This window comes from Salarias fasciatus, chromosome 16 (assembly GCF_902148845.1).
Source record: "Salarias fasciatus chromosome 16, fSalaFa1.1, whole genome shotgun sequence".
NCBI classification, from domain to species: Eukaryota; Metazoa; Chordata; class Actinopteri; order Blenniiformes; family Blenniidae; genus Salarias; species Salarias fasciatus.
Window position 1 is genome coordinate 10,698,956 of NC_043760.1, and position 12,507 is coordinate 10,711,462.

At 44.3% G+C, this 12,507-nt stretch overlaps 1 protein-coding gene across 1 annotated transcript; it reads left to right on the forward strand.

Moving 5' to 3' along the window:
• Window positions 1-12,230, forward strand: sympk (symplekin). Its single transcript, XM_030111792.1, has 27 exons — window positions 1-155; window positions 476-563; window positions 1,251-1,316; window positions 1,831-1,884; window positions 1,990-2,063; window positions 2,157-2,283; window positions 2,392-2,641; window positions 2,727-2,897; window positions 2,995-3,234; window positions 3,353-3,498; window positions 3,580-3,730; window positions 3,851-4,070; window positions 4,737-4,887; window positions 4,964-5,199; window positions 5,548-5,629; window positions 5,708-5,821; window positions 5,903-6,050; window positions 6,161-6,321; window positions 7,220-7,328; window positions 7,512-7,612; window positions 7,742-7,832; window positions 8,153-8,254; window positions 8,344-8,531; window positions 8,814-8,990; window positions 9,066-9,155; window positions 9,386-9,565; window positions 11,619-12,230. The coding sequence occupies exons 2-27, from the start codon at window positions 495-497 to the stop codon at window positions 11,790-11,792; spliced, it is 3,672 nt and encodes a 1,223-aa protein (XP_029967652.1). The 5' UTR covers window positions 1-155; window positions 476-494; the 3' UTR covers window positions 11,793-12,230.
• The last annotated feature ends 277 nt before the right edge of the window (window positions 12,231-12,507 follow it).

A 12,507-nucleotide genomic window follows, 5' to 3' on the forward strand; every position in this document is an offset into this window, starting at 1 on the left:
CCGCGTTTGTGATCGTTGAAACATGGCTGCCCCCTGTACAGGCTAGCAGTTTGTCCCTCCAATTAAAATATTACTCAAACCTACAGTGTTTGTACGTTTGCTAAATTCCGTGTGAATACGTGTTCTTGAAACTGAAATAAAGTGTCACTGAGTAGGTGAGTAGCTCTGACCTTTTTGTCTTAAACTAGGAGATGGCTAACAGGCTACCTAGCTTGTGGCTGGCGCGCACATCACTCTATAATGAAGAATTTGTTATTAATCCACCTATTTACAGTATATTTGAGAGTGGGATTCCAATCCTAAACATGGCAGAAACATCCTGTTTTTCTATCTATTTTTTATTAAGCGAAAGTTATCTGCACACCAGCCTGGACACCATTGTTGTCAATCTGTAGTGTCAGTAACACTACGGTAGTTGTCATGTATATTTTAAATGTAAATGACGGGAGTTTTACTCATTATGTCGTCTTCACAGTAAGATACTGACCTGCATTATGGACCTGTCTGAAGAAAAGACGGGCGCTGAAGCTCCCAGTGTCGTCGATATGACCACCAGTGAGAAGGTAAGATGTTTACAGCCTGTCAGATGTGAGAAAATCACAGGCATCATACTGGTCTGGTACTGACAAGACCAGTGAATAAAACTTTTTTTTTTTTTTCTGTTGCACTGAGTAGAAGATGTTTGGTAGAAAGTGAACTTTTTTACTCAAAGCTGACATTTCATAACCATCCAGCACAGATTTGAGCAAATTTGACAAAGCCAAATTTACAATAGGATTGTCAGAGTATCTCCAAAACCTTCAGCTTACGTGAGCCATTTCCATCCCGTAGTCGTCAGAATCTGTCTCTGGAAAAGCAGTGATCCATTAACAGGGTCATTGACCACCAAGACTCACTGGTGCGCTTTACATGTGATGGACAGTTCAGTCCAACAAGCGCAGCTGCTGCAAAAGTAAATCTCTGCTAAAGGTGTCAGAAAACATTGTGCATCCCTTTTGTTGTTGACAGAACCTGCACAATTTGAGGTCAGAATTATATGACTGATTGGTTTATAACTTGGACATTGACATAAGGGGAATTACTTGTTTGTTGTTCACTTTTTGCTCAAAAATACTGTCCTGTTTACCATAGTGTTAGTTACTCTTAATATGTAAACTACAGTGTGATGAGTCAATGAGCAGTGGGTGTTATGGGATAATAATTTTGTGGTAATAAAATGACTTCCATTGTATTTCCTTTTTTTCTTGCAGGTTGTGGAGCTTCTGAATCAGGCTGCTCTTATACCTGCAGATGAGAAGCTGATTGTGCTCAAACAGGTTTGTTGAGTTATGCTTTGAAAATAACTTCTGGTAAAAATGTGAAATGTTGTAACCACAACTGAGCCAAATATACCAATGTAGTCGTTTACAAAACACTAAACTCCTAATTCTCACACAATATTTCAAAGACGTCACAGTGGGGTGACCTAATAAATCGGGTCTCAATGCCACTATGCTGTGAATTATAAATTGCCTGCATTAGGTTGAAGTTGAAGAGTTGAACAATATCACAAACATAAAACCCACACACACAAAAAAATCCCACAAAGGAAAGCTGACCATTACCTCTTACAACACCAAGATCAGAGAAGATGTGTTCGTGAGGATGTTTCACACAGAGCTGATATGAATGCTTGATTTCATATTTCTGTCATATTATCTCTTAAATAACCACCACATCATCAATTTTATATCGGCCCTTTCTTTTTCCATGCATATAACACTTATGAGACACTTCTAACTACAGAGTAGTGAGGACTGTCAACATGCTGAATCTATGAATTGATTTCAGGTTCAGGAGCTAATCATCAATAAAGATCCGTCTCTTCTCGACAATTTTTTGGACGTAAGTCAGCTCCTGTGTTGCTTTTCAAGCCGACTGTAGTTTCCCAAGGTGATGAATTTCAGTGTGATGGTTAAATATTATGTGTCTATTGGCTCTCTTCTGCAGGAGATGATTGCATTTCAGACTGACAAATCAATCGAAGTGAGGAAGTTTGTGATTGGCTTCATAGAGGAGGCTTGGTAAGTTATTTTGTAGATCACTCAATTTGTGACAGCAAATGTTTTGCACTGCAATCGATCGTGTGTTTCATTTGTTTGTTTTTTCTCGATCAGCAAAAGAGACAACGAGCTCCTCCTGAGACTGATCGCCAACCTCAACATGCTGCTGAAGGATGACAGTGTGAACGTGGTGAAGAAAGCCATCCTCACTCTCACGCAGCTCTACAAAGTTACTCTCCAGGTAGGAACAGCTGCTGGGTCAGAAACACACCGTCTTAGATACATATCCTGCAGTTTTGTTTAAAGACGGGAAACTTTACATCTCACTCTTGTGTTTTTTCCCCACCAGTGGCTGGTGCGCTCCAGAACCGGATCTGACATGCAGGAGGCATGCTGGGATCTGGTCACACAGATGAAGGAGGATGTTTTGGTCTTGCTGGACTCTGAGAACGACGGTGTTCGTACTCACGCCATCAAATTCACAGAATCGCTAATCATCACTTTGTCGCCACGGACGTCTGATTCCGACATCCCAAAACGACAGGAGGGAGACATCAGCCTGGACAAAGTTCCCAAAGATCATTCCTACATCCGCTACGGTTGGACTTCAGCATTTAGCTGGGTGGAGTTAATAGGTTGAAGTTCCCCTGTTGAAGTGGCTGTATTCTGTTGTCTTATTTCCAGATGTTTTGTGTGAGGAGGGAAAGATTGCACTGGATAAGCTGCTGAAGTTTATGGTCCATCCTGCTATTTCTAGCATCAACCTCACCACAGCGCTGGGTTCTCTGGCCACCATCGCCCGTCAGAGGCCAATGTTCATGTCAAAGGTGGTGCAGGCTTATGAGACACTGCATGGTGAGGACAGCTCAGCCACTCAAATCCTCACATATTTCTAAATATGTTGTCTCTCTTTGCATCTCATTTGTGTTCGATTTCTGTTGAATTTTTTCAGCAAACCTGCCGCCCACCCTGGCCAAGTCTCAGGTGAGCAGCGTGCGCAAGAACCTGAAGCTGCACCTGGTGGCCGTGCTGAAGCACCCCTGCAGCCTGGAGTTTCAGGGTCAGATCAGCACGCTGCTGCTGGACCTGGGAATGCCCCAGAGCGAAATCACCCGCTCTACGCCTGCACCGCGCGAGCAGCGCAAACGGCCTCGCCACGAACCGTACACCGAAGGAAAGAAGGTCAAGATGGGTGAGTGCTGACAGACGTGCTCTGTCATTCATCATGACCCTTGAACTGTCACATGTATCATAGTGTATAATAATTGAAGTTCTACATCCCCGATATTTATCACGTCTTCTGCTCACAGAACCAATTGAAGATGACGAGGACAAAGAGGAGCCCGCCCCTCTCATAGCGCCAAAGCCAGCAGCTGTTCCCGTCGCTCAGTCTGCCATCGACCTCACCGCGGAGTTCCTGCACCCGCTGCTCAACCCTGAAAACGTAGCCAACCTGGTGAGCAGCCACGGTTCTATTTCTTTCTTTCCCCTGTCACTTTGAACCCATATGGTCTTTAATCGTTGTCTCTGTGTTCAGGTGCTCATCAGCATGGTCTACCTGCCCGATGTCATGCCGGCATCCTTCCAGGCCACATACACACCTGTAGAGTCAGCAGGCACTGACGCTCAGATCAAACATCTGGCCAGGCTGATGGCCACACAGATGACCGCCGCTGGAATCGGTCCAGGTTAGTAACAGCTTGAAAAACTTAGCTCATGCTGAATTTGTTGGAAGATAGAAGAAGTTATCATGGTGAAAGCTGCATAATTTGGATTGAAACGACACCGTCCCGTTCTGTCCATGGCAGGACTGGAGCAGTGCAAAGCTAAAGAGGACAACGCCGGCAAAGAAGACGACGCCGACGACGACTCAGGCACTAAAGACCTCCTCATCAAACGCAAAATGCCGGCGTTGGTGTTCGGCCAGGCGATCTCTGTGTTGGGCGGCTATTCGGGAAACACTCCGGCCACTGAGACTCCTACGACCAAGAGGCTTCCTGAGCCCATCCTACCCTCTGCACAGACCAAGTGAGTCAGCGTTGATGAAAGATGACACGCAACATTTTGCTTTATGCTCGCAGATTACAGATTAGTAAATTGGTTGTGTCCAACCAACTAAACATCCAGTTTTTTTTAAACATTTCAACACAAACTGATTGAACTCATGCATCACAAATAACAGACACATTTCTCAAGAGTCTTCCGCTTTATCAGATGAAGAATCTGGGCCGAGCATGAGAGCTGAGCTCTTCTTAGTTGGCTCAGACATCGGTGGCTGCACCTGTAGTGTTGTATAGTTTATAATACATGTCTTAAGCTTTAGAGCCTGTAATCCCTGGTTGCTCCAGGACACACTATATTTATTATCAGGTCAGTGCTCGGGATAGGTTTCCTGGTCCAGATCAAAGAAGTAAAAAAAAAAAAAAAGAAAAGATGGAATTGAACACTTCCATTTTTAAAGATAGAGAGAAATTCCTAAATCAGCACAAGCTGTTTAGTAATTTACAACACAGTACTGTGTGCTGGGCTAAATGTTCTCAGGAAGGTTCATTTATTCGCCCACTGAATGCTCATGATTTCTTATACAAATGAAGACAAGCCAGGAGCAGAGTGTCCTCTGTTGCACACAACAGCAAACTTCACTGTAAATGTCGCCTTGTTGTTGCCGTACTGTACGACTTTACTCTTTTGCAGGATGACCGGGGCCAGTGGGAGGAAGAAAGTCTTCCGGCTGGCAGACGTCATCCAGCCTCTGTCTGAAGCGCAGATCGAGCAGTTGACCTCCAAATCAGTGAATCGTATCCTGCATTCAGAAAAGGCCATCGCTCAGAGTGGAGTGTCCCATGTAAGTTACTTGAAACAGAACTGCATTCTTATCGATTCCCCCCCCCTGAGTTAACCACATTAAATCTGCGTGGCAGGTCCGAGTGAAGCTCCTCTCCCGACTCGTGACGCAGTTTGAAGGGATGATGAAGGACGAGGTGCTGCAGTTCATCCTGGACGACATCAGGACGAGGAGCGACCTGGCGTTCGCTCTCCTCTACCAGGAATACAACACCTACCTGAGCCAGCTGCCAGCAGGGCTGCTGGACAGCTACGACCACTGTCTGTTCACCCTGCTGTCCGGCCTGCAGGAGAAACCGGAGCAGAGGGACGGGTGAGAGGAGGGGGAATAAAAACCCATCAACACGTTTCAGAACTCGGTTTAGCTGTCAGAGGGTTGGTACTCAGACCACTGTTGAGCTTTACTGATGGCTTTAAAGCCTCCGTGTGTGTCAGACCGTAGAGAAGCTATAAGTGAAACTGTCTCGAGGTTGATTTAGGAGTTCCTGAAATGAAAACTTGACGATGAGTGTGGGAACTGTTCGTCTTGTCTTAGCCTCATGGTCTTTCTAGAAGATGTGTCTCTTTGTTTGGGTTTTCTCTTGGTAAATATTGAAATTTGGTTGGTATGGAGTTAAAATCTTTCACTGTAATCAGCTCAGTTTCCATGTTTCTCTTCCAGTCTTTTCACCAAGCTGGTTCTGGAAGCTCCCATTATAACAGAGTCTGCGCTGGAGGTAATTCGACGTTACTGCGAGGACGAGGTAAACGCCACCAGACACAGCTTCTCGTGTAGCGCAGGCTCTCCCGATCACCCTTTAACCTCTGGCCTTTGTGTTCAGTCCCGGGTGTATTTGGGCATGACGACCCTGAAGGAGCTGATCGTCAAACGGCCGTCCAGACAGTTCCAGTATCTGCACGTGTTGCTGGATCTCAGCTCTCATGAGAAGGAGAAGGTGATGCTTGAATCGCCACAGAAAGCCGAAGGGTTCCTGAGTGCTGACTGTTCATTAAAACACAGTTTGTCTGGTTTTCAGGTGCGCAACACTGCCCTGAATTTCCTGAAGCGGATGTATGAGAAAGACCACCTCCGGGACTACATAGAGAAGTTTGCTCTGAACTACATGCAGCTGCTGGTCCACCCCAACCCTCCATCTTTGCTCTTCGGGGCCGACAAAGACACAGGTCAGCGTCCTGCCTTTAACGCCACACAGAAATTCTCCCTTCTTTCAGCTAATTTAGGTTTTTAAAGCACAAGGGAAGAAATGCTGGTGTGTGTGTGTTTGTTGGGACAGAGGTGGCTGCTCCGTGGACCGAAGAGACCGTCAGACAGTGTCTGTTCCTCTATCTGTCCCTGCTCCCTCTGAACCACCGGCTGGTCCACGAGCTGGCGTCCGTCTACACCGAAGCCATCGCCGACATCAAACGCAACGTGCTCCGAGCCATCGAGCAGCCCGTAAGCCACCACAGCCGGATCATACCTGATTCTTCTGTTCCTGGTCACTTCACACTGTCTTGATTACCCGGCACTCATGTGGGTGTATTGAGTGATGTAAAGCTCGTGTAGCTGCCAGTAGAGTTATCATCATGTAACACAGCTCTGTGTGAGCAATTCTGGAACCATTCTTCTGATTTCCAACTGGAACAGGAGGGCCTCATTAAACCACAAATAACATATTTTTACTGACAGCAGCATGAAAAATGTCCCACCGTTCTTAAAAAGATAAGTCCATTAGGCTGTAGCATCTCTTTTATCCAAGTCTGTCCATCAGAAATGCATAGAACGCAGTGTCAGTTAAAAAGGAAAAACAACACATAGTCACACTGTGACGTGACAGTTCATCACAATGTGAGAAGACAACAACTGATTGAGTGCAGGAAGAGAGTCTGTCATCAAGATATGAATGATTTTAATCAAGGCAAAAGCTTGTTTACCTCTGGCTAAGAGAATAATCTTTTCCATTCTGATAGAATGTCTCTTATCTAGAGTGTGAATTCTACTGGATTTCAATATGATGGAGAGTTTTGAAGGCTATGATAACTTTTTGGGGCTTGTCAAGAGTAGATTATGAAAGAGAAACATTAAAACGTCTGCAAGAACACCAACACTATCTGTCCATTATTTGCAGTTTGAGGGACAGAGCCAGAAAGAGTGAATTCAGTTTCCAGAGCTCTGTTACATCCATTACACAATGGGAATTGTTGCCTGTAGATTTTAACTAACTGTGCCTTAGTGCCTACTACAGCTGAATGAAGCCATATCTTCCCCAAACTGGGTATTTATTTACCCTATTTTTAAACTATTTACTCTCTCTGTCCCCACTCCATGCATTGTCTTTTTTGGGATTTTCTAGATCCGTGGAATGGGCATGAACTCTCCTGAGCTGCTGCTGCTGGTGGAAAACTGCCCTAAAGGGGCAGAAACTCTGGTGACACGCTGCCTGCACATTCTCACAGATAAAGGTAAAATCAAACCAGAAGTTGATATTAAGCCACTTTTGATTCATACAGGAGGAAAAACAGTACAAACAGGAGGAAAACTATAAACTTTTCAGATGAATTCAAATGAAAATGTCCTGGTTTTGGTTTACAGAGGAACAGAGTTGAATCAAAGGTGCTCAAGTGTGATTTCTGTCTTCCACTCAGTGCCTCCTTCTCCGGAGCTGGTAGAAAGAGTTCGAGATCTTTACCACAAACGAGTGCCAGACGTCCGTTTCCTCATCCCCGTCATAAACGGTTTAGAGAAGGTAAAGCTCGCATATTGAACCAAGAGATTTTTTGACTGTGTCCATGACCTGAGTGTGTCCCTGCAGTCTGTGTTTAGCTTCAGCATATGAAAACTGTTCTCCTGGTCATCATGTTTTTCCCTCTCACAGAATGAAGTCATCCAGGCTCTCCCCAAACTCATCAAGCTCAACCCCATCGTGGTGAAGGAGGTGTTCAACCGACTGCTGGGAACTCAGCACAGTAAGACAAATTAGACTTCATCGTCTGAGGGAAAAAATAAGAAATGTGGCTCGTAGACACTACTGAGTGGTGCATTGGGGAGATCGGGAAGGTGATTTTTGCAATGCTGACTGAAAAAGAAGTATGTTTCTGCCATATACCCTGAAGTACACCACTGTCTGCAAGGATGTCTATGTTTTGTGTTTAGTGGGGCTGAAACAGCATTTTTATTTGAAAGATCGATGAAGTTCAAACCAAATATTTGTTATTTGTCTTTTTGATGTAACGATACCAGAGTTGTTCTATAAAGTATTCTGATGAGTGTGTGTGTGTTTCTGCAGGTGAGGGGAGTTCCTCCGTTTCCCCGCTCACTCCAGGAGACCTGCTCATCGCCTTACACAACATCGACTCCACCAAATGCGATATGAAGTCGATCATTAAAGGTCAGGGCTCTGCACAGGTCACCTGCCTCACCTCTGCTCAGTAGCTCATTTATTCAATCATTCCGTGTGTGTGTGTGTTTGTGTGACAGCCACCAACCTGTGCTTCGGGGAGAAGAACGTGTACACGTCGGAGGTTCTGGCCGTGGTGATGCAGCAGCTGATGGAGCAGAACCCGCTCCCCATGCTGCTCATGCGCACCGTCATCCAGTCCCTCACCATGTATCCCCGGCTGGGAGGCTTCGTCATGAACATCCTGTCGCGCCTCATCGTCAAGCAGGTCGGCATTAAACTTCGAACTTTTTGTTTCAGAGAAGTTTTCTGTTTACACTGCAAAACGTGTTTTCAGTGGCTCCTATAACACTACGACGGTTTTCCCCTTTCACTCGAAACTGTTATCGTGTCAAAGAGGCCTTCATGTTTGTATCCTCAATGAAAGAATTTCACCACTATCCTTTAAACCTTAAAGGTGCAATAAGTTGAGTTAAAATGGAGACTTGTCCAAGAGCAGTGAATGAACCCTCGAACGTGTCTGCTGTTCTGTGTCCGCTGCGTCCTGCAGGTGTGGAAGTATCCCAAAGTGTGGGAGGGCTTCGTGAAGTGCTGCCAGAGGACCAAGCCTCAGTCGTACAGCGTGCTGCTGCAGCTGCCCCCGGCGCAGCTCAATAGCGTGTTCGAGCGCTGCCCCGAGATGAGGGAGCCCCTTCTGCACCACGTGCACTCCTTCACCCCCCATCAGGTCCGGGCCGCTCCCCTGAGCATCATCTCTGCGCTGAGTGCACGTTTTCTCATTAACTCCCTGTTTCTGTCACAGCAAGCCCACATACCCTCCTCCATCATGGCCGTCCTGGAAGCCAATAAGAAGCCAGAGCCGAAGCCCGTCGAGCCCGTCATGGAGAAAGAGGTCAGTGTCTTTAAATGTTTGGAGTCAGCATTGAGCATGGGATTGTCAATAGTTAATGATTAGAGGATTGGAGGAGCTTGTTTAATACCCCCACTATATCTTTTGACATTTCATCTTCATTAGATTTATCAGTTGTTTTTAATCTGATATGAAGTAAAGGTTCATGTGTTAATAAAGTGGTTTGTGTGACCTCTAAACCCCCATCTTTTCTTTCCTCCGTCGTCTGACAGATTGAGATGGCTCCAGCTGTATCCACCCCAGAAGAGGCTCCAGCTGTGACCTCCAGTAAGCCAGAGGCCCCCGGCCACGAGGAGCCGGCCGTGCTGAGACCGGCAGAGGAGGAGGAGCCCATGGAGCAGGAGGAGTCCGAGCCTGTGATACAGGAGGACGCAGCAGAGAGTCATCCACAGGTGAAACTTGGCTACGAGGCGTCAGGCAGTTTCAGTTCTGTTCATGAACCACCAATTACAACAAAAGGAACTTCACGTCTAATAACTTTGCCGTCGAGACTGTCAGAAACAGACTGGTTGGGTTTAGCAGATCGAGATGAGGGAAAAGAAAACAGGGCAACAAAAGTTTTGTCAACTAAAAATATGTACATACATATATGTATGTATATATATACATATATGTGTGTGTGTGTGTGTGTGTGTGTGTGTGTGTATTAGAGGTGTCCCCGACTAAGAATTTCTATAGTCCGAATCTGCCAATAGCCGACTGATAGTCGAATCTTTCATCTTGTTTGGAGGGGGGGGGGGGGGGGGGGGGGGGGGGGGCAGGAAGCGTGCCTACACGGGTGTCGGAGCGCAGCACAGTGCAGAGCTGTGCTCACGGGCGCCCATGCCTACAGTCGGCCCTGATTGCACTAATAATAAAAAAATTAAACAAAACAAAAAAAAAAACCCCAAAAACAATGAAAAAAAAACAGCGCAGGCAGGTAAAACAACACTTATTTTTTTTCCTACACACTGAAACACAGACTGGAACAAAGTGTCGGTGACTCTAAACATCAAACAAATGAAGTATAGTTCAAATGACCAGAACCAAACCCTCTTCTAACAAACGGGCTAAAGCATGTCATTTATTTATATCTATAATCTCTGCAGATAAGCTCACATTTTTTGGCTAAACAATTTCTCACATTATCTGCTCAAATTAAATGAAATAGGCTTAATTGCACTGTGTCGGGTCCGTTTCGCAGCGCAGCATCCATGCAAAAACAAACACTAAATTAAATAGAATAGAATAAGCCTTTTAGATAAATAAAAATAATAATATAATAATAACCTAAAATATTACAATTAAACGAAATAAAAGTCAGCATTAAAAAATGAGAAATGAGTAACAGAACCGTCTTTTATCAACCCAATTATCTGGCTACTTACCCGTTTAAGGCGGAAAGCAATGTTGTTGTGAAGTGATATGAAAGGACACAACTTGCATTTGACTTTTTTTGGATCATCTTTGACTTGGTCTGAAGTTCTGTTTTTTTTTGTTTTTTTTTTCCACACTTTGAGCCTTTTAAAGTCAAGCCAAATCACCACCGAGATGCTGCTCTGTGATGGAGCTCTGCACAAAATCGGATTGTGCCACTCACCATGGTGGTTCATTCACAAACAGTAAATAGATAGAATATTGAATAAAAGTACAAGTACATTTTTCCACAGTGTATTTGATAGGCTAACATGTATATCAAATAGGCTTTATATCATGTTTATTTGGAAAAAAAACAAGCAATTCTATGTAGAATCAGTCATTCAGCACCCCCATACAGCTGTAATGGAATGGTCCTTGTTTAATAACCACATTTTTTCGATGCTTCGACTGCGTGACTGGCAGTCGAATCAGGCCCCTTCGAACGAATCATCGAATCGTCGACTATCTGAGGACACCCCTAGTGTGTGTGTGTGTGTGTGTGTGTATATATATATATATATATATATATATATATATATATATATATATACACATATATATATATATATATATATATATATACTCTTAAAAATTACAGGAACATTACACACCAGATACATAAAGCAAAGAATAACTTGAAAAATGTTTGTGTTGCAATTTTTGGAGCAAAATTATGGAATAAATTGTGTGTGAAAACAAGATGATTCCCGAAATTATGTCACGTCAAAAAGGGATGTAAAGGGTTGATTGTAGTGAGGTTCAGGGTTTGATGATGACTGGAGGATTGTTTATGATGCTGCATTGAGTGACAGATGTGTTTTAACTACTGAGATTGAGGTTCAACCAATGCACTGAAAGTGATTTTAATTATAAAGATATGTTGTTTCTGCAGATTAATATAATGACAAAGGTGTCAAAAAGGGGCGGGATTAAATAAGGATTCATTTCTTCAGGGATAGAGGATCAGTTTTACTGAACAGTCATCCTCTCTACACTCAGTTGAATCTCAATGAGCAGAACATTGAAAAAGTTGTGACTTTTGCTCAGGAGCCGTCGAAAGAAGCCAAGACGCCGTCGCCGCAGCCAGAGGCAGCAGAGGAGCCGATGGAGGAGTCGCAGCCCGAAGCGTCAGAGCAGCAGCAGCAGCTTCAAGCTGAAGCCGCAGCTGAAGGGGACGCGACGCCACCTGCAGCAGGAAGCGGCGGTCAAGACGCAGAATAAAGACGATCTCAAAATAAATGGACAATTCCCTCCTCTGCAACCTCAATCCCACAGATTTCTAAGATTTCAAACCTCTGTTCTTTTTGTACTTGTAGAAAATATTGAAGTTGGATTTGTTAATGAAAGCATTTTGTTTATGCGGAGGCAAATTAAAAACGCTGTTTGAACATGAGCTGATTCCGCTTGACTGTTAAAAACTCTGTCTTTATGTGAACACACTGGCGTGATTGTGACTCAGACTGGAGCTTTTTGAGGGGCTGCATCATCGGCCGTTTCTCTTTGTGCTGAACTGAGTTCTTAATAAGCATTACGTTATGTTTGAGGTTGTTTTCCTCGACTGCAGAATAAATTTGGAGCCAGTCAGACTTAAAACCTTAAAATAAACATGTCTTTAATGCTGATTTGAAAAATAAATGTATTTCTGTAGCACCATTGAAACACCAGGCAGTTCACAGTGCATTTTGAGAAAGTATATCAAAACAAGGAGTTGACACAAATTTCTGAAGCATTTTTGGACAGACTAGAGAAGCAGACTTGGGCTTGGGAGTTCACAGGTTTGAATCCCACAGCTGGCAGGTCACCATTGTGGGTCTCTGAGCAAGACCTTTGACCCCCATCAGCTCCACAGACCGATGTAATGTGGCTGTGGAGTAAATGTGAAAAACATGAATTTCCCCTTCAGGAAATAAAGGATAACTATTTTAACTATTTTAAG

Coding starts and splice junctions, on each gene's coding strand:
- sympk (XM_030111792.1), top strand. CDS start 495: ATGGACCTGTCTGAAGAAAAGACGGGCGCTGAAGCTCCCAGTGTCGTC. Junction 5,200..5,547: donor AAACCGGAGCAGAGGGACGG/GTGAGAGGAGGG, acceptor TTTCTCTTCCAG/TCTTTTCACCAAGCTGGTTC. Junction 9,566..11,618: donor CAGCAGAGAGTCATCCACAG/GTGAAACTTGGC, acceptor ACTTTTGCTCAG/GAGCCGTCGAAAGAAGCCAA.